The 25,589-nt window shown below is 32.7% G+C and overlaps 4 protein-coding genes across 7 annotated transcripts; 2 read left to right on the top strand and 2 right to left on the bottom strand.

Annotated features, from left to right (window-relative positions):
• The first annotated feature begins 33 nt into the window (after positions 1-33).
• LOC136414140 (protein asteroid-like) lies at positions 34-3,200 on the top strand. The gene has a single exon (XM_066397990.1). It carries the CDS (start codon positions 261-263, stop codon positions 2,775-2,777), a length of 2,517 nt encoding a protein of 838 aa, XP_066254087.1. The 5' UTR covers positions 34-260; the 3' UTR covers positions 2,778-3,200.
• Positions 3,201-3,508: 308 nt separating this feature from the next.
• On the bottom strand, positions 3,509-4,321 carry mRpS11 (mitochondrial ribosomal protein S11). Its single transcript, XM_066397938.1, has one exon. The coding sequence runs from the start codon at positions 4,214-4,216 to the stop codon at positions 3,605-3,607; it is 612 nt and encodes a 203-aa protein (XP_066254035.1). The 5' UTR covers positions 4,217-4,321; the 3' UTR covers positions 3,509-3,604.
• A 117-nt stretch (positions 4,322-4,438) lies between these two features.
• Positions 4,439-15,854, top strand: Ack-like (activated Cdc42 kinase-like). Of its 4 annotated transcripts, XM_066397930.1 has the most exons (22): positions 4,449-4,619; positions 5,857-5,944; positions 6,004-6,185; positions 6,241-6,402; positions 6,644-6,830; positions 6,979-7,104; positions 7,601-7,737; positions 8,226-8,348; positions 8,410-8,550; positions 8,703-8,817; positions 9,059-9,326; positions 9,503-9,671; positions 9,934-10,009; positions 10,100-10,234; positions 10,359-10,518; positions 13,514-13,585; positions 13,643-13,796; positions 13,948-14,159; positions 14,442-14,663; positions 14,747-14,869; positions 15,109-15,328; positions 15,793-15,854. In XM_066397930.1, exons 1-21 carry the CDS (start codon positions 4,604-4,606, stop codon positions 15,304-15,306), a joined length of 3,066 nt encoding a protein of 1,021 aa, XP_066254027.1. In that variant the 5' UTR covers positions 4,449-4,603; the 3' UTR covers positions 15,307-15,328; positions 15,793-15,854. The 4 variants fall into 4 exon arrangements, with proteins under 4 accessions (XP_066254029.1, XP_066254027.1, XP_066254026.1 ...); XM_066397929.1 differs by lacking the exon at positions 15,793-15,854 and having other exon boundaries at positions 15,109-15,443; XM_066397931.1 differs by lacking the exon at positions 15,793-15,854 and having other exon boundaries at positions 4,449-4,753; positions 15,109-15,442.
• A 1,760-nt stretch (positions 15,855-17,614) lies between these two features.
• On the bottom strand, positions 17,615-25,335 carry LOC136414055 (CKLF-like MARVEL transmembrane domain-containing protein 4). The gene is made up of 5 exons (XM_066397850.1): positions 25,122-25,335; positions 22,201-22,345; positions 21,969-22,141; positions 21,287-21,383; positions 17,615-21,001 (listed from the first exon to the last, which is right to left on the bottom strand). The coding sequence occupies exons 2-5, from the start codon at positions 22,336-22,338 to the stop codon at positions 20,855-20,857; spliced, it is 555 nt and encodes a 184-aa protein (XP_066253947.1). The 5' UTR covers positions 22,339-22,345; positions 25,122-25,335; the 3' UTR covers positions 17,615-20,854.
• Between the last annotated feature and the right edge of the window lie 254 nt (positions 25,336-25,589).

Below are 25,589 nucleotides of genomic sequence, written 5' to 3'. Positions count from 1 at the left end.
ATACACCAGATAACAATTGTTTCATGGGTATATTTTCCCCTTTTTGAGAAAGTAAAATGTTTATAACGAATCTCATCATTTTAGGCGACTTAAAAGTTGGGGAACGCCGTTTTAAATAATATCTAACACGTCCCGTTCATTATTTAAAAATATCATGAATTTTTAATTACTAGTTAACCTCACTTTTCATAGATGTACTTTCCATTGTTGACATGGCATTTTAGCATGTAAGTAGAAAACCAAAAGTGCACCAGACAAAAATGGGAATTCAGGGCTTCACGAAATTTATGAACGAAAGAGCTGAGGATTATTTCGAAAATTACGAACTCCGAGATTGCAAATTAATAATAGACGGCCACAGTATATCTTGCCAATTGTATAATTGGAAACACTGGCAATTCGATGCCAGATCCTTCAACTGCTATGGGGGAGATTATGACAAATACGCTTGTATTGTGGAGAAGTTTTTCGGAATGTTTAAAGATATCTGTGTTAAGCCTATTGTAGTATTTGATGGTGGCTTTGAGCAGCGGAAACTTCCCACAATCATAAGCCGGATGCAAGACAAAATCAACATTGCTAACCAATTAGATCCAGTCTTTGAAGTCAAACAGCCAAATAAAGTCGTGTTCCCGTTGTTCATGCGTGAAGCATTCAAAGATATTTTAAGGAAGTTAGATGTTGAAATGATGATGTGTGAGTATGAGGGAGATACTGAAATTGCTAGTATTGCCAGGAGTTTGGATTGTCCAGTTTTAACGTTTGATTCAGACTATTTTTTATTTGGGGCACAATACATTCCCTTTAAAACATTGGACAGCAAAGTAACTTCGGTTGGGAATTGGAGAACTGGGCCTTACAAGTGTATTTCTTGTAAAATATATAAGATTGAAAAGTTCTTGGAAAGCTTTCCAGGCTTACAGTTAAACACTCTTCATCTATTGCCAGTATTATTAGGAAATGACTACATTGATAGCCATATATTCAATCCATTTCTTTGCTCAATAGGGATTGCTAACGTTAGCAATCAAGGTAAGATACAAATGGTGCTTGAGTGGCTCAGAAGTCAAACCCCAGAAAAAGCTGTGCAACTCATTTTAGGTAGCTTTAGAAACAAAAAAGAAAGACTTTTTGTTTTAAACAAAGTTGAAAAAATTGTTACGTCATATTATTTTGTTGAGAGCCAGTTTTTTAGGCAGTTGAACATTAAAAAACACATTGTCAAAGACTGTAGAAAAATAGATTTCAAACATATAAGAGAAAAAATTGAAAGTATAGAAAGTGAGATTGAAACTAGTATTAAAAAGCCTAAAACTAGTAATGTTATTGTTAGCTCTGTTGAAGATCAAGGTGAAAATAATTTAAGCAAGGTCAGTGCATCAAAATGTTATTTAGACACACAGAAACAAATTGAATATGTGGAAAATGGAGAAATGTGTATCAGATCTGAAATAAGTAGTAATGAATGCATTGAAGAGAAAAGAAAAAGTGATACCACAATTGTGAGTGTCAAAGAAACTCCAAGAGAACTGACCACAAGTAATTTGAATAGTAAAGATTCAAATGACAACTCACTAGATACAATTGCTGTGACTCAATGTGAAGAAAATTGCTCCAAAACAAACATCAAGGTAAAATGCAGTAATGTTGAAGAAGAGTTAGCAAATGGTAAAACTAAGGTTGTAATTGAAGCAAATGAAGTAGAGAATACTAAAAATATTGGAAGAGGTAATGAAGAGTTAAACACATATAATGAAACCTCTACATTCAGCTTTGAAGAAACACATTTGGAAAAAAATAATACATCAAAAAATGCAATTTCTAAGCAATTTATAAAGAACTTCACCAGGGCATTGTACCCATCATCATTCATGGACATTCTTACCCAAAATATTTTTTATCTAATTCCCCAAGTTGAAGATCACCGTAAAGAAAATTCTCATAAAGTGTCTTTTGATATATTGCGTGCCATCCACAAAATTGTGACAAATTCCCAAGCAGTGGACTTTACAATAGTAGGGAGAGGTGATGGAACTAAAGTTGAGAGGTTCCCACAAGAACAATATTTGGAACAAGTGCCTTCTTTGGAAGAAATTGAAGAACTGACTCTGCAGGGGAGGAGAGATGTGTGGTTTAAAATACTGAATATAGAAACTAGCTTTGCATCAGTATTGGAACATTTTCCCACTGAGTGGCATACTTTCCTAGTTGCTCTAAAATTTGTTGCATCAAAAATATCATTTGACACCTCTTTGATTTACTCTTTAGTATTATGTTTTATGATTCTCAATTATATTGATCAAAAAGTAGGATATTATAGGTCACCTGAAAGGTACAAGAACAGATTTCACTCTTTTATGCATAATTTGCCGCCAAATAATGATCATGTACCATTTAGAGTAGACAAAAATTGCTTTTATTACTTTCCTACCAAAGACTGCATAATTTTATTACAAAAAGTACTGAGACATTTTGAAATTAACCCTAATGAGAACTCTTTAACGTTTGACAGGCATTTAGTTCATCAGATGGCTCAAATCCAAAGCGTATTATTACATATAAAATATCTAAATTCACTATTGAAATATCCATACCCAAACTTAATAATAAGTCAGATATTTGATTCGACGTTTATATATAATTTATCAAAAACTTTTAAAGAAAAATCCACAGAATTAGATACAAACTATTTAAATGTTTTCTTTAAGGACTGTCCAAGCGTTTTAGCCGGGTTCAAATATGTGTTAAGTATGTTAAATAAACAGATCATTTTATAAAATCAAAATTTGTATTTAATTTTTTTTTGTTGAAATTTAAGCTGGTTATATATGTATAGTGGATTTATGTATTGAATTTATATTTTTATACCAATTTATTTATTTACTTAATTTAGGTAGGACATTGCCTGTGTATGTTTAATGTTAATTAATTCACAACACTTCAAATCTAGGCAGAGATTTATCAGAAACCGTTATCTATTTTACTCTGATTGTGGTCAAATTCTTGGCATTATGTATTGATCAACAAAAATCTCAAATTTCTTCCTACAGTAAGCTGTACTTATCTATACCTACATTTACTTTAATTTAAAATATTATCTTTTTACTTTAGTTTTAAAGCGATAGATGATACTTAGGATGTGGAGTTTGGTTTTGATATATTTTGCATATCTGTCATTTACAAAAGGGAGATGGAAAACAAAAAGTAAATTCTATGATTTAACTATTGTTCCCTTATAATAAATGAAGAAAAACTGAGAAATATGTGATTGTCTAATAAAAATTAAGAACTGATGAATACAGTTTTTTTTTTTTAATTTCACTGAACTATATACATATATTTTCACCTGTTTGGGTAAGTTTACAGAGGTCCTCAAGACAATTTGCACTAAGTTTCCATACTTTTTTTAAAATTTGTATATAAAAACAGTTTTGCTTGGTAAAAAGGGTCAATTTAATTAATGCTTTTTAGTGTAACAGTTCTTTATTGAAATTTTATGAAAACAAAACAACATAATAACTAAAGAATGACCATTGCTTGTTAACTTTATAAGTTACATAATTTAAAATAAGATGTAACACTGTATGCCCAATCAATACCAATTTTACAACTTTCTTTGTTTCCTTGCTCTTGGAGGATTCCATGATACTTTAGTATTATCAGTTATAGAAATAATATTCAATCCTGCCATTTGTAACCCTTTTATACCTGACATCCTACCAGGACCTAATCCCTGCACCCGAACTCTTACAGTTTTAAATCCTTTCTCCAAGACTTTGACACCAAATGTTACAGCTGTTGCTTGTGCTGCAATATTTGTGCCCTTTCTTGTATTTTTATATCCTTCTATGCCGCATGACCTAATCATTCTAGGCACTCCTTTAGCGTCTGTGAAGTTGAATATTGTGTTATTGTGGGACACTCGAACATTAACAATTGGTAAGTTTTTGAAAGGTACTCCATCAAATAGTCGGTCTGCGGAATTGGAAGTTGGGAACATTTGCTGCTTCTCATGTAATACTTGATCTACGGCTTTGGTTTTTTCTCCTGCTGTACCTTCATCCATCGTAGGAAGCGATTTTAACATTTCTTTTCTATTCACTACATCTCGATATAAAATTAAGTTTGTGCTAATCGACCTTGAAAGGGTATTTTGTAGGATTGATTCACTACGTGGTGATAATGTTTTAAAGAAAAGTTGTACGTTCCTATACATGTTTTCGTTTAAAATTAAAAAATTGTTTATATTAATAAAATAAGACCTTCCTCATAGGTTAGGTTATTGTTAATAAACAGAATAGGTGTTTTCGAATATCTACACTAAGATGATCATTCAATTACCCGGTACATATTGCATCGCGTGTTGTGGCGAGTGTGAGATGAAATTCTGATTTTTCCCATTGATGACATCTGGACCAAAGTGAAAATGTCAACAATTGAAAAAAAATTGACAGAAATGTTTTTATTTTTAAACGACTTGGAGGTCGAGAGATAATTTGATAAATACAAATAAACCAGTTTCATTGAAGTTCTCCGTGATTACAAACATAATTAAATTAAGAAAATACCAGTGAGAGTTGTTACTCATTTAGTTCCAGACAGAATGGATTTTTTTCCAGGTATTACAATGCATTGAAACAGTAGGAATTAGAATAGTGGGACTGCACACTAAACCCCCTGCATGATTATTCTAATTGCACTAGATCTGAGCCCTTTTACATTGGATCCTTTGTGAAAACTCTGGTTAAAATGGGTATGATTTACATTTTCTTTAATTTAGTTATGTATGTCATCCATACTTTTTTATTCTTACTTTGTTGAAGTTGTTGGTCAATGTTTTTTTTAATATTTTTTAACTAATTTCAATTTTATTCAATCATTCAAAGTTATATTTTATTTATTTTGAAATAAAAGTGAAGAAGAGGCACACCAAAGTTTTCTTAAATTTAATTATATGTTATGCTAAGTACCTACAGAAAGGACACCAATATTAAATAGTAGTGCTGGGACTTGTTCATTTTTTGCATCTAATAAATAAAACTTCACAAATATTGCACCTTAACATTAAGTTCGGTAGGTTGTGAGTTACATCTTGAAATAAGGGCTCAGCCAATTTTGTGATTAATGTACCTAAGAAATGTGTTCCTTTTAACATTGCTTAGGTACTTAACTGCATTGCAAACCTAGTACCCTACACATATATCTTGTCATATAGCTTGGGACTGGTGCCATAGCTTTATAGTATTTTTGATTTTTCTATTATTTTTTGGAGGAGTTTTTATATATGAATTAAGTTAATAGTTAATAATAAAATTGAATATAGAATTGTAAATTAATGATATGAATATGTGTAATATCCAGCATACTTTCTGAATAAAAATATATTTGAGGCAAAAGGTAGACTGCCAATTCATTTTTTAAGTGTATACACAAAAATGCTGCAGGGATCAGACTCTTTATCTGAGCTGATTAACTGATTGTTGAATTGATGTGAATGGCTCATTACTATAATACAATTCAAAGTAGATGTACTAGAGCTATCTAGAGAATAGCTTTATATGTTGGTTGCAAATTTTATCTACAGAAGATTCTCTATGTGCTCTCTTGTGTCCATCACAAAGTAAAAATTCTAGTAACTTAACATAAATGTTTCATTCAACTTAATGGATAGTATGTTATAATCTTCAGTCGTGCTTGAAATTGTTGAAATAAACCTAATGGTGGCAAAGCCTACTTTGAATTTAAGAATAGAGAAGAAAATAGAAAGTACTTATAAGTTTACTTTCTGATGAATGAATTTAAGCAGATGTAGGTAAACACATTAACTACTTCCCTTTTTTTATCTACTTTCTTTAGAGATTGGAAACTCCTCTATGAAAAAAGGCCCAGGCCTGTATGAGTTCCTTGTAGAAGCCGAATTGCAGCATTATTTTAATAGTTTCAAGTAAGTGAGGTTTTAAATCTTGACTAAATTTTAATGTATAAAAATTTTTCTTCTTTAAGAAATACTCTGAAAATTGCTCATCCATCTCAATTTAAATTCACGGCAGATAGTGACTTATTGGAAATTGGAATGTCAAAACCTGAGATAAGGAGATTGAGGAAATATTATGAGAAACATTTCCCTCACAATTATTTGTCCAAATTTAAAAAGTTGTTAACACACAAAAAGCAAGAAAATACGGGTAAAATTTATTTTTTCACCTATTGTGTACTTAACTATTTGGTTTTTATCATTAGTTGCAGATGCAAACTTTTTGTTAAATACTGACACTTTAACTATGTCTAAGTCTCCTAAAGTGTCTAGTAAACACATTATTCCAGCTGCAAGTATAACAATTAACAAAGAATTGGGAATGGGAGAATTTGGAGTGGTGCAGCAGGGTGTTTGGTGTAATGAAGGTAGGAAAAATTTCCTATTTTTTGAGATTAAAACAAGCTATCAAGTATGTTATTTTTGTAAATCCATAGAAAATATTATCCTCTGGGTAATTACCTATTTAATACTTAAGAATTTCCTATCGCCTTGTTATTCAGATTAGCTTAATGTTCAGTAATTTAATTTGAATTTAAGTATATTCCCTTGGTTAATCTATCAAAAATTTGATAAAATCTATATGATATAATGCAATACATATTCTAGGTGAAAGAATCCAAGTGGCGATAAAATGTTTGTCGAGGGATAGAATGCAAAGCAACATGGTTGAATTCCTAAAAGAGGCTTCTATAATGCATAATATTGACCACCCGAACATTGTACGATTTTTTGGAGTGGTGCTTCCAAATATTGAGGGCAGCCTTATGCTTGTGACTGAATTAGCTCCACTTAGGTAGTTCAGTTCTCTTTATTTATACAGGGCGTCTCACCGGCTACGTTGAGAATTGAGAATTATAACGCATAATTTAGTGCGGAAATCTCATTCATTATTGTTTCCAGTGGAACTCCCTATGTACGTAAATTTTAATAACAATTTTCAGGTCATTGTTGGAATGTTTAAAAGAACCTTCATTGAGGTCAAGTTTTCCCGTATTAACATTATGTGATTTTGCATATCAAATATGTGATGGCATGCAATATTTAGAAGCAAACAGACTGATTCATAGGTGAGTGTACTAAGATTACAATTTGATCAGTAATATTTATTATCTACTGTTTCCTTACATTATCGTTATTTTTTTATATTTCGACAACACGATTATCAGGGATTATTGTGTCTTTTGCGAGAACGAATTATTATGAATCTCAAAATAAATTCGAAATATCATCCTAAGCATTCATTTTCATTTTCTATTATTTTAATAACTGCAGTTGTGTCAAACTTTTCCCTCTTACTGTGACCATAGTGGACACTAGTTTTAACCTAAAGAGAATATCTACCCAAACAGTATGAAATAAAGATTATTCACAATTTTAACACAATTGCAATTTCCTTTTTGCATACATTTCTTTTATATTTTAATATAAACATATTCGGTTTACTTAATTCTTTGGAACTTTTTTTAGTTGTCAATACAAAATTATAACGACAGATTTTTTATATAAATATTGTCCTTTTTATTTCCCAAAAGATTATTTTATTATATACAATATTATTTTCAGAGATTTGGCTGCGAGAAATATTCTAGTATTTTCGAAAAATAAAGTAAAAATTTCGGACTTCGGACTGAGTCGTGCCTTAGGTCAAGGAAAAGACTACTATCAGACTAATTTTAATGTCAATTTAAAGTTACCTATTGGTAAGTGCGTCTTCAAAAATATCTCAACAGAAAAAATCTCGAAAAATGTTAGAACTAAGAAGGAAAGGATAATATCCAAATTTGAAAGGACTGAGCATGTGTGAGATTGTGATTTGTATTTTGAAATTTGAATCTTTCTTTAATCCTTTATAACATTAAAATTCTTGTTCCGTGGTACGAACGAATGGGTAATGTCAGAGAAGAAATCATTAAATTAATCTTATACGCTAGAGTAAAATTTTAGTCACATAAAGCATATACTGACATCTTCAAAAAACGTTATCACATGTCGCCTCTCGCATTATCAAATTAAACGGATTGTTCAACATACCTCTAGGGAGTTCAAGTCACGGGGATTTATAAAAATGGAAAAATGTGGTATTCAATGTTTTGAACGTTTTTCTAGATTTTTGCTGCTAACACAATATCAGGGAATAAATTGCGTTGTTATGCCAATTCGCTTCGCGTCAAGAAAACTTCATTTATAGCTTGGTGTGCTCCTGAGTGTATAAGCTATTTAAGATTTACCACTGCCAGCGACGTTTGGGCTTTTGGCGTAACTCTTTGGGAGATGTTTTCTTACGGATTCCAGCCCTGGGCAGCTTTAACAGGTACGATTATATTTTTCTTGGTCCATATAATTATTTTTCATGGTGTGATTAACTAATTCAGGTCAACAAATTCTGGAAGCGATAGACGAACCTAATTTTCAACGATTGGAGCAACCGGACTGCTGTCCCTTGGATCACTATAACTTGATGTTGGATTGTTGGCGGCACGAGCCGGCTCAGAGGCCCAGATTTGCAGATATTGGTTAGTTCTGCTATTATTTAAATTTATAATAAAAGTTAAGAGAAAAGTGCTTACAAGTATTTAAAATAACAAAGTTTTTTTTATTACATTAATTAAAGTTAATAGAACTCAACTCCAGAAATTTATAATTCAGAAATATTTCATTTTCTTAGGACCCATTCTTGCAGAATGCAGACCTGAACAAGTGCAAGCCAAACTCACCTCCAATGAGGGCCCGCATATGCTGAGTTTTAGGGTTAGCGACATTATTACTGTGCTTGATAAAAAGTGAGTCTTAAATTTATTCTGCGAATCGAGATATTTTTGTTGAAGTGACATTTAGAGTTAGTAAAGAGAACTAGAATGCTGATAGACGATTTTTTTTTTAATATGTAAAAAATATTAAAACGTTATTAAATTTTTTTTGAAAAGCTAGATTCCTGTTCTTTCTAGCTTCCGGGTTTTACTAACTCCTTGTATGTTTGAGAACATTCTAATATAATTTGAATTTGTTCTTCAAAATATCTAGAACGCATAGTCCCTTTTGGAAAGGAGCGAGTCCCAGCGGCAAAACAGGCGTTTTCGATCCCGTTAACGTGGTAGCATATCTCGGCAGCGATTTGCCGAGCTCCTCATTTCAACGGTCGGGAATGGATTCCTCTCGATCGTCGTCCCGTCGAAAATTGAGGAGTGAAATGATCAGCGCTCCTCAAGGGGATGTTAAACATACTGGTCACGTCGGACTTGATGGCGCCTATTTTGGCGATCTGAGTTTCTTAGGCGGCTCGAAAGGAAATGTATGTGTTTAAATGTCTACTTTTTTCGGCATGTTTATAATTTTTCTATTTTGAATTTAATTTTTAAAGAAATTATCCGATATTTACGAGGACGGAATATACGAGGCGCAAGAGCATTAAATTCCTAAATTATTTATTTCAAGGTGTAATTCAACCAAGGTATTATGTATTTTTAGTACGTTAGTGTTCCCACACAAGTTGTGGCCCCATACAGACCTCACAAAGATCTAGAAGCGGCTCCCCTTTTAGACGGGGATTGCGCGCCCGCTGCTTCATCGTTACAAGATCATGAATATCATGAAATAAGCGATGAGGAAACGAACAATAGTCCTCAATTGGACTTAGGTAAGTGTTACTGAAATTTATGCGTATGAGAAACAAGAAGTATTGTTCTTTTTTAATTTGAACCTACTTAATGCGAAAATCCAAACCAACTTGGCCCACCACATCTCATTTTTTATATACCTGTAGTTTTTTTAACTTCAACATTATAAAAGACTAAATATTTAATGAATTGAAGGTAAAAGGAAGAAGAGCGGGGAGAAATTTCGCTGTACGCTGTATAACTATTAAGATAACTTGAATATTAATAAAGTAATTTTCTTAGGTCCTTCACTTATGGCCGAAATGGAACTCATGTTCAGCAATTTTGGTAATCAGAGCCAATCAGTGGATCACGAAGGGTACGTAGTTTTTTAAATTTGTTTTAATTACAATAAAAAGTTATTTAATGAGATATTTAAATTTGCTTAAACAGTGAAGTGGTTTTCTAGATCGAATAGGAGCAATGAATTAAAGGAGAAGTTGAATGCCAAACCTAAAAAACAAGCCACAGTAAAACCCATTTCCGCCCACGACAAAAAGACTTTAGATACTGCGATTGCTCTAGCTAACGAATTAACCACCAGGTAATTTAGACATAGTTGGGCTACATATCATGAAAAGTTCGATGAAAAATTCCTCAGAAAATATGTCCCTGTCTTAAAATTGAGATTTACGAATCGTAACGCTGCACATAATTTTATTTCACAGATCCTTTTCGGCCCCGGCTCCTACGACTCCCGCATCTCCAAGCAAAAAAAAAAGTTCTTTCATCTTCAAGTTTCCGTCAGTACATGATAACGCGGACAAAATTCAACCGGAAGCTAGAAGGAACTTTTCAGAAGAAGCTTTGTCAACAGCTGATTTACAGGTAAATTTCATGTCGAATTTAATGTTGCTTCAAGTTTTATTACTGAGCAAATGTTTTAATTTTATCTGAAATGCAAGATTAAGGACTTTCTGGAATTGAAGATCAATAATAATTACGATTCTAATGAAATGAAAAAACTTTATATTTACACATGATTTCGAACCGAGAAGATCCTTAATTGTGCTCATTTCAACTTAATTTTCTGAAATATGTGTAACTGAATTTATAAACATCGGATTAGGTTTATTAAAAGTTAATAATATTCAGAAAATTAAGCGATTGATTGCAAGCTACTATACACATACTAACACATTTTTCTTACGTTTCTTTTTCCTCCCTTTTATTATTTCTTTATTACACATTTCACACACTGATGTGTTGATTTGTTAACCATATTGATTTTATTATTTCATTTTGTTTTCATCCGTCTAAACAAATCTTCAGTTCGTGAGCTCCCATTCTTCTCTGGAAGATCCTTTATCAACACTGCGCCTGCCCCTTTGGGATAAAGCTTCAGCGGAATTTTACTTCGCTAGATCCAGAGAATTATTAACCAGGCCATTTCCTGCGGCTCGTAGAATTCCTCACAGTTCCTGTAGAAATTTAACTTCATCGTCACCTCGAAGCGACAATTTTGATGTTCCATTCTGGGGCCGCAGGCAAATGACTCCCACCATAGAAAACCGTTTTCAAAATTTAAGCTTCGATGATGATTTCGGGAGGACTGTAGATTATGATTTCGTTTCTCCTAAGAGTAGGGATTTGACTAAGTCTGAGGGTGTTACTAGAAAAATATATGCGCACGCAGGTCCTTTTCGTAGGGATGTCAAAGAGACCCAAAGCTTTCGAGAGCCTCATACCTGTCGGAAACCTTTTCAGTATTTCGAATCGTCCTACGTTTTTTATAAGAGAGCTTCCACTGAAGATCCAGTTATTCCTACAATTGAAGACAATCACATTTATCATCGACCTAGAATTCTGTCTTTTAGTAGCGTTCATGAGAATGTTACAAGGAAAAATAGCAGAAGTATCAGAGAGCGGAACAGACGCCGGCAATCTTATAATCCGCAAGTATACGAGTCCAGTTCAAGTGACAGTGACTGCATTTCGGTAGGTTCAGTCGATTTCGATTGGCGGAGGCGCAGGCGCTTGTCCAAGTTTTCCAGTTCCAATTGTAGTGTCCGGTCTGAGATGATAAATAAATCGACTAACCCGTTTTTGAAGCCTCAATGTAATTTGAAGTTGGTGGGGCGGTCTCCTCCCCCATCTAGCAGTATTTTAAGCGGGTTAAGTCCCACTTCGGTTTCCCGATGCAAAAAGTTATCTGGGTGCAGTTCCAGCGATTCCAGTTTGTAAATGAGTGGTAATTCCCTGTTTACATTTTTATTTCATACTGTCTAGGCAGAGTTATTTTCTCTATGATATATTAACATTATTTGCGACCGGTGAACTGAATATTACAGTACCTAATACTATACTGTTTTTGCTAACCAATCTTATCAGACTCTAATTGCAGATCTACCGTTTGAAACATTACAGTCGTTTCCACAACTGTAATTAAACATTTTTTTTATTGTAACTATAATGAAAACTAATTTTTACCTAAAGGTAATTAAAATATTACAATATTAAATTTTTGCATGTAAAATCAAATATTTATAAAATAAATAATGAATGCATTTGATACTAGCATGTTTCGATAAATACTCAATTGCGCTCATAACTGTTTTGGAGTGATAAGTATAGATAAATTTTGCATTCACCATAATTTCAAGAAACATTGATTATTTTTTACTTAGAACACAAATCTTTTTTAAATTAAGAGCCAGTATGGAATAAAATCATATACGATACACATACATTAGGTGTTATTACAATACTCGTTGATATTTTCCAAACTCGGGTCGTGATGTCGTCTCGTCTGTAAAAAACTCGTATTGTAATAAGTCATCTAATAAACTTATGAAGTAAATAACTATTATAGACATTTAATCATTTTATACTGACCTTTCCCAATATCTGATCATCCGGTATATTTAACTTTTAATTATTATAAGTAATGTTATTATAACTTTTGAACTTCGAGGTTTATGATCCTCATTTCCTTAAAAGTTTGGTACAATGAATATGGTAAATTAATGTATGTGTTTATCTACTGAACTGTAGTAACTGAATACGTTCGTTGTATGTTGTATGGTTATCTCTTAGGAAATATTGTCTAAAAATCTATAGGGGCCATAAATATGGGCAGAGGGAAGGAAAGCAAAATTATCTTTTCGTAACAATTTTTAATCAATTTTAACGTGATACTATGTATTAGTCATTATTTTCCATAGGATTTCAACTTTCAAGAACTATCATCAACTTTATATTTTAAATAGGCCCTGAATTAAAGCTGGATTTATGAATTCTGCAGTTCTCGTTTGTTGTTTGCCTTTGAGGCGTTTTCTTCATTTGCTACTATGATTTCATATGTTGTTGTCTTATTGTTGTCTCTCTGTCTCTGTATTGTCAGCAGTGAATTCATGAAAGTACTTTTAATACCAATTTTTAAAGTACACTATATGCGCGTATATGTCTTGGGTTAATTAGTGTCGTACCTTAAGGCTGTTTGTAAAACAATATTATGGTCCCTATCGAGTATATTTATAGTAAAATTAACTGAATGCCAAATATAATTTATTAAATTTATTATACTGTGGCTATACTATTGTACGCATTTTATACAATGACCATAACGTTGAACAATCTTATTCCATCCTTTTTCGAGACATTAAACGTACCTATAAGTATTCGTATAGGGATTTTGTTAACCAGCGCACTCATAATAATTACATAAGCAAATATATCTAATGTCGAAACATGAGTATCTCATCTTTCATCCCACTCTACCTCACCCACTTTATTCTTTTATTTATTTCGCTTTTATTTCGATATTTGATTATTTTAATTTTTGTTTTTTTCCCTTTTTGTTTTATGTTCATTTTCCCTCTAGTCGACTATAACGCAGGAGAAACAAATGGCGTATGAGGGATTAGTCGAAAGTCCCACTCCAGAAGTAAATCAGGTAATAAAAACTTTTTTATACAGTATTTTTAATCATGCATTTTTAAAACTTGTTTAGCTGATGGTAACGAATCCGTTAAGGATGTTGAGGTCAGGTCAACCAGTTATAAGTACCAGAATTAGGTCAGCGAGTCTGGCGAGTAATACCCTGCCTACAAGATTTACTGGTTCTACTAGAAGTTCGATTTCTGATAATTTAAATGATAAGCCAGGTAAAGCAGAAATCTCCGAAATTTTTGGAGTTTATTTAGGTGCTGAACATGTCTTCATATTTCCTATTATGGGAATTCATTCTTGGAATGTTGTACTTTGTGCAATGAGAAACAAAATGTTTTAAAACTCTTTTTATAACTTCATCTATAGGTTTTCCAACGCTACCGAGGTCAACAGTGACCAATACAATACCTCGATCAGCAGTACCTCCTAGGTTAAATAATCCATCTTCAAATGATGAAAATCCCATACCGTTACCTCCCAGAGATCGCAACAAGACTTTGTTAACTGCAAAACCAAGGCATACAAGGAAACATCCTTTGATTATACCGCCTTCCAGTGCCCAAAGAACTCTGGATAAGGTGCCTAGCAAGTACTATACAAGATGGCTTAATAGTTAGGGGAGCGAAGGATAGAAGAAAAACGGTTATAGCGAAAAAAATACTAAGGTTTATTAGTTTTTTAGATTCAATTAAAAACATTACAATTTTCACCATTTTGACACTTATTATGCGAACATATGCTTTTGAAACACACTGTATAATCAAAAATATTTCCTCCTCCTCACACCATTGGACCACCCTGTATAACTTCAAAAAAAGTTTGCAGTAAGCATTTTTACACTTTTTGTGTTTTTTTTCAAGGTTAATACAGTGTCTCCACCGAATAAGATCATCCCCGATCCGTTTGCTCATCCTTCTAACAACGAACCTCTTTACTCTAATAATATGGTGCAAGCAGTGGAAAAAAATCCTGAATCTTTGCACTTTGAGGAAGAAATCGCCTCAAATCTCAACGCATTAGACGATATTCACTCCGATCACGATGTTGTGGATGGTGGCGAATTTAAAGCTGGTGACAACAAGGTGAGTTCGTTTCATATGATGCGTTTGCATACTTAATTAAAAAAAAGAAGAAACTTAGTATATTTCAATAAATATTATTATAGGTACACAGTCATCATGTTAGTTGCGAAGATCTGTTAAAATTTGCTAATGCAAAACCCAGTTCGAGAACGAGAGGGAATGACTCAGACGAAGTTAGGATAATGTCTAAAGTGTTGGGAAAAGATGTGAGTCAATTTACATTAGCATATTATAAAAAGGCGCAATGTTGTTGAAAAATCAGAACAAATTATGTTTCTATTAATTATTGACGAAAAAATTCTTAAATACTTAACTACTACTAATAATAATAATAATAATAATAGTCTTTATTTAGGAAAAGTGAATATATTTCCATCGACTGTCGAACATCCTGTATGTCTCAAATCGACTAGATTTATGACCAAAATTTCAATTGTCTTCACAGATACCAACAGAACGATGTCTGCAAGCTCTCGACCAATCAGACTGGGACGTTATGAAAGCGATAAAAATAGTGAAACTACAAAACGTAGTTAATGTCGACTTACCTACTTGCCTGAATGCGTTGGAAAATTCGACGTGGGACGTGACGAAAGCCGCGCAATGGATCCTGCAAATGGATGGAGAGGTCGCTCAAGTGTAGAAATGTACGAAAACGGAATTTAGTAGGTATTATAGTAGTGATTTTCAATAATGGAGGTGTAAAACGTGCGCCTCAACAATATGCCAATAAATATGACTTTTTTAAGCTCATCCAAACACCTATTGTGGTTTTAAAGACGAACATATAAATAATATTGATTGATTGATTTGGCTCAAGCCGCGAAATAACTGCATTTTCGAAAGACATTTTTCATAATGCGTATTACCATTACTGAAAATACATTATAACATATAGAGAATTCTGTAACTAGCTCTGATGTATGGCTATTAATCCAGCTGTAACAGGAACATAAATAGTTACAGAATGATATTTTAATAATTAAATATTTAAATTGTAATTTTTAGCGTTTGTGCAAAAGCAGATACAATGTAACACCTTCCTTCCCGTAAACGCTAAAAATTTCAAACTTAAACTATTTCTTCCTGACATTTTTTATTCAATAAGGTACTTAGGGTTGTGTTTTAGGTCATAATCAGCGCAGGCTCGTCGAAGAAGCATGAGGTTTGTTTTTTGTCTTTAAAAATATGCATGTGAAGTACAACTGTTTGATACTTCTTTATAGCTTCACCTCTTTAAGCTTTATATAGAGTTGTCTAATTGCCATTGTTCCCTATTGTTACTTGCGTTCTATACTGTTAATCATAACCTGAACTAAGGCAATTGGACCACCCTATAGCATAATGTTTTCTATCATTATTTTCTGAATAGGTTTTATACGTTTGAGGTGAAGTATTCTTTTTATTAATTTGGTCGGAAAGATCTCTACTCGTGTATGAGGCGTTATTCCTAAACACAAGACAAAATATTCTTTTCTAGTAATGTGTTGTGAGCGAATTCTTGCCTTCTTGGTTGTTGATTTGTCGAGAAAAGTTATTAGTAGATAACAAGGAGTAAATTAATTTTTGCTTGTAAACAGGGTCGAATTGTATGTTAAATTGTTTAGTAGAATAATGAAAATTAAAACTAAACATTGTTTATCTAAATGAAAAAAATTATCATTAATATTGATATTATATTCACTAAGAAAATGTTTTTTATTAATCGATTGTTACAAACTAACAAACAGCTTATTTTCACGATAACATATCATAGAATAATGGAAATAAATTGGTCAAAAGCGATTTTGCTATATTTTTTTAATATGTAACCAAAATTGTGTAATGTCGGATATGGCTACTGCCATATTATAACAAATTTACATGATACACTTGTAAAAAGACAATATTGTAGTTCATAATCTACCTTAAAGAACTAATTATTGCAATACGAGAGAATTGAGGATTAAATTAAGAAATCAAAATCGTGTCTATTAAAGCCTCATTGTCGTGGAAATTTACTGCTGAATCTTTAAATCTCTTCCTATCATAATAGTTTTAATCCAATTTATTAAGATTAATAATATATTATTATAAGTAGATAATTTATTATTATTTTCATTCAGAATATTAGTTATTTCATTGCATAGGCACTTATATTGTGAGTTTATAATCAGTTCAGTTAATAAATTGATTTTTTTATACCTGCGTTGTGTTTGTAGATTCGTTTCTCGAACGGTTTTTTTCTATCACGACAAAAATCTTCGAAAGACATCATGAAGTATATTTTTGCCTGAGGGCCAGTTCTTTTTGTGGTGATGTAGAAGGTCGTCCTTTATCTCCAGTCTCCTATCAATTTGCTTACTACGCTCGACGTCGCTCTACTTCGATGATCAGGCGGTAACCAGCAGGCCAACGTGGTACACGGCTAGTTTCTCGAATGGTTTGGAAAAGTCTTATACAGAATGAGTCATAATTAGTGGACCAAACTTCAGAACTGGATAATTTATTCGAAAATTGTGTTAGTTTGTTATTGAGATTATAGTCCGGAAATGCCTCGTTATGAAATTACAAGATGTTAGATTCATTTAAAAAATTCAAATTTGTTAATATCTGCAACAATAATTATCTATTATTATATGTAATAACAAAGTGTTGACACATCGTCAATTGGATTTATCGTGCCAAGATCAACCAAAACTATAAACAGTCGTTGCCAATGCAATATATCAAATGCTTGCGATTCGGTTTATCTTCTTGTTAAGAAGTTTGAATTTTTGGGTGGTGAAATCGATAATTGATCAATATACAGATGACAATTTGGGCATTTTGTGTAATAAAATGAGAGCAATGGTCTCGGTTATTCATGAATTTTCGCTAAATTAATTATAGGGTTGTTTTATTAAAATATAAAGGGAAGTGAGCATTAAACAAAAAGGGATATTGGAGTAGTAATGAAATAAATTATGTGATTTTTGGTTAAAATTTATATATCTGCAATCGAGCAAACATGGTAGTGGACCTATTTATCAGTATAAAGTACAATTAAAAACTATTATATCAGTACATACTATAATATTATATAAATACATGTTTTAGGTTGTGATAAGATTGTGACTTGATTAAATTGTGTAAAGATGATATAAAAAGATTAGTCAATGACACGCGTATGTAATAGGTATATCATAAATATTTTTATTTACCATCTTATGTATTGGTTGAATATTAAATTGCAATAATACACTGCTGAAAATATTTAAAAAATTGCAAATTAGAAAAAATAGATAGATCTAACGATTTATTTAAAAAATGTATTCTTCTGAAAAGTCACATAAACAGTAATTGCTTTTTAAGCATCCAAAATTACTTATTTAGATCTTACTGCAATAATTATTATTATTGTTATGTCAGTGTAGTGGTAGAATCTCACGTATTACATGGACCCATTTGATATTAACCATGATATGTTGCATTATATAGGTATGGATTTATTTTAATACATATTAAGGATAATACAAATATAAATGTTTATATCGTGTATTTAAGTAACAAACCGATTAAACCATTTAAAATTTTACACCTAAGAAAAAAAATTAATATCCATTCAAGAATTACATTTATGAGCTTTTTATTAATGCTTTATCAGATATAAAATTTTAATAAATCAAACGAATTTTTCCCTAAAAAGCAGGGTTGTACACCAACAAAACGCAAAAAGCATAATACAAGCGCCTTGAAAGAGAGATTCGTTGTTTTTAGAGTCTCATTATTAATATAACAAACTTAAAAATAATGCAAAGCAGAAGTGATTGAGAAACATGTACATAGGAATGTGTCAGGGTTGGAAACATATAAAAACGTTGTGCTATACACAGAGTTAGGCAACAAAATGGTGATTCAAGAAAAGTTTTCAGGGTCCAAACTCACTCTCGCCATTGGGTCGCAAACTTAAGTGCATCAATATGATATTTTCTTTATTATTTATGTTGACAGACGAAGCAGAATGTAATTTGCACAGAACTTGGCAGCATCAAGAGAAGACTAACTACGATTCGTCAATGATCGAGAACCCTTGATCTATCCTGTGTCCAGAACCGAATCGACCCTCCAATTACAGAACTGGAAGGGAAGACGTAATAAGAAGAATAACTCCAGCTTCGCAATAACTAATAAAAATGAAAACAATGGCCAGTGTCCAGGTCCAGAAGAGAGAGTAATCCCTGACCTTCGAGCCCTTATTAGGTCTAAGCCCTAAGTTGATAAGCCGTTCTATGAGGTCGGTTCATACACAGCAGATACATTCGAAATGATCAATGTTGAAGACCATAACAAGTATAAGGCTTATATGTGCCCACGTCACAGCCCAAAGACTAGTCACTAGAGAACAGATAGCTGATTGGCATCCTTTGCCGGATGGTTTCTTTCCCGATGGAGCTATGCCAAACCAAAATTTTATGGGGTATGGACCGTTAAATGCTTTGGATGCAGTTGGGATAGCTAGATTAGAGGGCATTTAATTCGTGGAAGATAACTCCGTTCCTGGGAGGTCCAAAATTAATTTCAAGCACTTAATAAAATCAATCCGTTCTACAAGATATGAAGAAAAGGATCAAAATGACAGAAACTGACCTTGACATTACAACCCAAGAGCGCAAGTATATTAAGAGCAAGATGACGCTATCCAACGTCCTGTGCATTAAATCACCTGCCTAGAATTAAAATATTACATCAAAATTGGAGCTCCCTTCATCTCCACTGTATTTCACAAAGTGATTTTAACATTAACTATGAAACATACTCTCCTACTATATCCTGTAATGATCAGTTTTATATATTTTTGGGAATAAACAACTTCGATTTACTTACACCCTGCAGTTTTTACTGGATATACTCCTGAAATATTTGAGATACCAATTTGAATAAAAGGTTCCACAATTATTGCATGTGGAACTAACAGTTTTTTAACTTACGGTTTAATAAATAAGAATCGTACTAAAATCTAACTATATTCTGAATAAACAACGTTACCGAACTCTGTTTTGCTCCAACGTAACAGTTTTTTAACAAGTTCCGAAGATAATACTTTCCGAACTTCTTACGCGCTACTTTTGCACGTGTTATAAATAAATAATAAATATTAGCGTGCGGTAAAATCTGTCTGGTGAAAGTTTTACCGTACACGTAGCAATTGCCTCAGCTTGACACGCGTAAGGTAAAACATAGTGTGCAACAATTCACTCTACCGTATGCTAGTAGAACAAGACACTTTCACACGTGGTAGGTACAATATATTTCTACGAGCGCGAAAGTGTTACTTTGCTGCCTTCTATAAGTTAAGTATTAACCTGTAATAAATGCTTTTCATGCACACATGCAGTAAAAGGTTTTATCGCACACATGTCAAAGGTCACGGCATTACATTAACCGCAAAGATTTTTGACACTGACACATGCCACTTTATTTTGCATGAGGTAAAATGCTTCTTGCAGCTCGCATGCGTATGCGGTAAAGCTATCGCAAGTTCCTAAAAATAGGAATTTATGCAGAATTTTCTTCATAATCCAGGTATGTGCAGTGCAAATTTAAAAATAAATGAAAGCAAGCAAAAGGCAAAATCGTTAACACTTAATTTTCTAAAAACATTAACAACTTACCTTAAAATAAAGTGGTAACATCTACAATCAGTGAACACAACGATTATAAAAAAATATCTTAGCGTTAAACTACGTTTCAAACATATACCAGTTCGTACGTGTGTTATTTGTAAATAAAAGTATCTGTAAGTCACTTATTTTCCTTGAAAAGTAACTTAAACTATTAAGTTTTTACAAAAATCTAGGGCTTCTTGGCTCTGGAGAACGAAAACCTCCCGTAAAACGTTATATTTTACTCCCCAGACTCAAGAATATGGCTCTAGCCGTAATGACCCTATATTCGACAGAATCAATAATTGTACAACTGTGTTGAATTCTGTTAAGAGGCGCACTTTTTTCAAATATGTTTAACTAGGAGCTGGCATCATTTTTGATGGGAATTTCACACAGTTGCACAACTGTTGCCTCTGCTAAAAGTAGAAACCTGGATGGAAAAATCAATGTTTCAACAGAAAAAAATTATACAATTTTACCCAAATTTTCAGATCCGAAATAAAAGATAACTGGCCAATATACATCGTCTTAAGGGCTTTAAAGCTGCCACGTTCTTCTGCATTTTTATGGGTAAGCGGAGGGCGTGGTAACGGTGGTGGTTGATTGTTTATTCAAAACTCGTTCCCCCTGAGCTAACTGTCCCGTTTTGATACCTTGGAATTTCAAAAAGGCATCGATGGCGTAAACCACCATAGCGCAGAATCCAAAGAACTAGAACAAAAAGTAATTTAAGCATGTGATATCATTAGAAAACATACTTTCTCACATTAATATATGATAAAAACTCACACAATAAGATTGCATTAAAAGAAGTACCAAACGGGGTTTTAGCACTTCCCGATTAAGGGGAAATGGCATTAAAAATTCAATTTTAAATAAAACCCTTATATTTGAAAACATTTCAAGAATGCAGATAAAACGGAACTAACGATGTACATATATGAATTACTATTAAAAACACAACCTACATCCCCTAAAATAATTTTAATCACTTACCCCTGCAGCGATGTATGCTTCCACTTTAAACGATACTGCCAGACTTGCAGCTATAAGATACAATGCTGCCCACAATGCACAGTAGATGAATTCAAACCTGGTAAAAACAGATAATTCATTGCATGTGGAAGAAAGTTGGGGGCTTGATTAATTCGTCAATATTAAATATGAGCCAAATGGTATCGGAAATGAATGTATCTTATGCTTTTATGGTCTCAATGTATTGAGAGCCATATATATCTATGTTTCGTTTCTAGTGAACCTTAGACCTCCAGATGACCTCCTCAAAACTTAAAACCCCTAAGATGGCCTAACAACAGACTGAAATGTATATTTTAAAATATTACACTTTGGGATCCTTATTCTATAGAGAACATAATCAACATTGGGGCATTCTAAAACCTGTACCTACTCTTATCTAATTGTTTTATGCTATCTTAGGTGTATACTAAGCACAATAATTGCTATTTAACAAATTCGACAAAATATTAAAGATAAGAGAAAGCTGTCTGGGAAAACATTAAAATTCTCCATTTATTACAAAACAATGTTACGCATTTAATCAATGCTCATTAATTCCTTTGGATGAATCGTTAGCCGGAAAACAAATTCGTTCACATTTTTAGAATTATGAGAAATAATTGAAACATATAAGGCACGACAATACAAACAAAATACTTACTTGAGCCAAGGAATCCTGTAATATCTCTCAATGATATGGAACAAGTAGAAAGCAAGAAGTATGCCAGTAACCCAAAATGCGGTCATGGACACGAAATTAAACCATGTTCCTCTGGAATGGTATGAAAATACTCCGCTAGCTTCTATACAAATAAATCCCAGCAAATTTAAAGCCTAAAAACAATATTGTAATGTTTCGGTGTTTATCACAAGTTATTGGAATGAAAGCTTACAATAGCTGCAATTTTGAGATATCCAGGAATGGTCGTGATGTAGGATGTATCGAAGCGGATTGTGGTGTCCACTGTTGTATTTGAAGACTTTACTGTTGTGGTCGTCGTGTGTTGGCCTGGAAAGCCTGGATCGGCCATTTTTGTTCTGCAAAGAAAAAACTAATCAAATATACATTTATCATAAGTTGAGACACATAAAAGTATTTTAATGGGAGCCTGTGCTTAAAAAGAAATATGCTGACATGCGCCTATTGGAATACGCTATGAAATTATACTCGAAATACGTGGGAAAAGCATGATACGGATAAAACATTAGAAAAAAGTAAAAAAATATGACAAAAAATTACTGTGCCGACATACGCCCAATAGAAAATAACAAACAAGAAGATCTGATCTGATGAATTTTTTTTAGGGCAATGTCTCTACTGACCTACGAGATATCGCAACTATTTAAATTATCTTTAAAAGTGTTTTCTTACTTGTAACTTTAATAACTCTCAATGAGGAACACGAACATTGAGTGTTCACAGCAATAACTACTCTTGTAAACAAGTCCCAATACTTGTTTTCAGGCCCTTTCCTATCACTACTATGCCGATGTCGATTGAAGAAGTCCGACAAAAAATCGTTTACAAAATAGTGGTTAAGCCATTAATTAAAATTTTAGATCCAAAGAAATCGATAAGACCATAATACCTCTTAAACACACGAATGTATCCAAAGTTAACGAACTCAGTTATTACACATGCACAAGCCACATATTGCATAAGTAAGCCAGAGGACAGGCTCACGCAAATAGCCTCAGAAACACTTATTTATTGTTGTTCATTTACACAAAAATTCGTGTTTCGTTTGACGTGTTAAGTGAAATCCAATAGAACTTATATACATATATTAATCAATATGTTAATTTACAACATAAACAGCAGCCTGAATCACAAAGACAAATGATCAGTACAGTAAAATAGCAACCAGAGCCGATGATGCGAAATGAGGTAAACGATAGGAGTGAATGGATTATCTAAAACGAGGCATGACATCATTGTAATCAGAGGTGAAACTACAAATAAAAATATAGTAAATTTAAAATAGAACTAGGGATTTCTTCAGTGTTTATACGCTATTATTAGTTGGGAGTGTGGCTTTTCCAAAATATTTATTTTTGCGATTTACTAGATTGCTGCAATACAGGCTATTCCCGTATTAGAGCGTACCACTTATTCTTGAAGTGAAAATAAGCCAATTCAGCTCAACTCTTATTTTATAGGACCATTCTTTTTACGGATGATTTGTTTTACACAAGTCGATGGACCGGTGGCGGAAATAGCTGCCTTCAGTACGGGCCACTGTGATCACCTGATTTATATAAATGTAACTTATTTTTCTGGGGAACTTATAAAATCTAATTAACATTTTTTTTTGCAAATTCGAACTATAAACCGATAAACGCAAATTTTCCCCTAATTTGCATGTGATTCACAAAAATTAAACTTATAATTACAACTCATTACCTGCCTTCACAACCACTTAAAGAAGTATTAAACTATTCAATAAGTACCGAATCTATGTACTGACTGTATACCTATCGATATTCAATCCACCCACCAGGGGGACCAGGATTAGAATAAATAGTACTCTCCTTCAGTTTCAGTGTTAGTAAATCATTCACACGTTCTGTAAGTATATAAGACGAGGTAATTCTAGGAAAATAGCACCAAAATGTAACATTGAAGAAGCACGAGAAAAAAACGAAATAGTACATCAGAAAATTCAATTTAAACATAATAGAAACGTCTTGTGTGCAGTACAAAGTTTTAAGTAAAAAGGACAAGTAAAAAAGCTTGTAAATGCGTGAGATGAAGCCAAAAAATGTAATAAAGATGATAAGAGTAGAAAAAAGATATTTTTTTAATGATTATAATTCTTTGGGTTGGAGCCTTAACAGATGTGGAATAAGTAAATATGGGGTAATATGGGCTAATTGTTAATTTCTGTTAAAGGGAAACACCAGAATTTACTTTTATATATTTAATCTACATTCATTAATTATGCAGTTTAATTATTTTGAATGACTCAACTTTACTTAATTACTCAGTTGTTTATTTCAACAGAGTGTTCACCATCCTTTGCTTATATTGGATACTATCCATAACAATTTTTAGAGTTTGAAATGATCAAATGTTTGATTACTGTTCCAAAAATCTTGGTGTTGAATTATTGAAGGTAATTTGAGTGTGGGTGTTATTAGATTTCAGTATTTCCCAATTGATTTAAACATAAAAACTCTAGACTCACTAGAAAAAATTGGCAGTTATTAAGGAGTTAACATTGGTGATTTAAGACCTACAATACAAATATCTACTTCATGCAATACATGGTAAAGCACATAATGGGAAAAGATTCATATTAAAGAAATACTCCTCATATTTTAAAATTACATTGAAGACTGTGCAGGATGTAGGGAAAAGTTTGTGACGTTCCTAAAGTATGATTTTTAAATGGGACATCCTTAGTATTACTATCTCCTCACTCTCTGGTATATACAACGAATGACATAGAAAGTTAATATATTTTTGACTTTGTAACAATTAGTATGCATTATGTTATCATTTGCCCTGTACAACTCCAGATTAGCTGGAGGCATAAATCTGGCTTGACATTTCGCTTGATGCCCAACACCCAGTATATATATTATAGACATACACCTATCTTCTGCACATAACATAAGTATATGAGTGTGTAGTTTTCTGTGTCCCATGGAACTCATAAAATAATAGAATTTTCATATCAATTTGGCAGCAGTTACTACCAAAATACCTCAAGCTTAACAACAATTAGGGAATGAGCAACAAATATATCTAATAAAAACGACTTCAATCTATGCTAAATAGGAACAATTATAATAATATAGGTCAACTTACCAAGTTCGTCACAAATTTAGATTATTTTTAGATATGTTGAAATGCAGAAAACAGCACCAGAAACTACTGGAAACTAGAAACTGACATTGACAAGGACTCGGGACTGTGAAAATTAATGTTCTTTCTCGTTTCGGAATTTGGAAAAAATCCAATCCTCACAATTTTTAAATTCAAATAAATAAAAGATACAAAAAACAGACAGGTTCCCTTTGAAGTTCACATTGACAGGCAGATTGACGGAATGGATGATAACTAAAACGCAATTTCCACCAGTACAAGATATTATAAACGTGGCAACGCCGTGAAGGTGGTATCACGTTTTTAAAGCAATTCAACGCCAATTTTCTATACAAACGAGTTGAATTTCAAAAAGGAGACGAAGGTGTGAGAATTAAAAAAAGCAGGAAATTATAGCAATATTTTGCAATATGAATATTATATAAGAAATACCTCAATGACTTAAGAAGT

The sequence above is a fragment of the Euwallacea similis genome, chromosome 16, assembly GCF_039881205.1.
Source record: "Euwallacea similis isolate ESF13 chromosome 16, ESF131.1, whole genome shotgun sequence".
NCBI lineage: Eukaryota > Metazoa > Arthropoda > Insecta > Coleoptera > Curculionidae > Euwallacea > Euwallacea similis.
The sequence above is the reverse complement of the archived record's forward strand: the minus strand, read 5'-3'. Positions and strand labels throughout refer to the sequence as shown.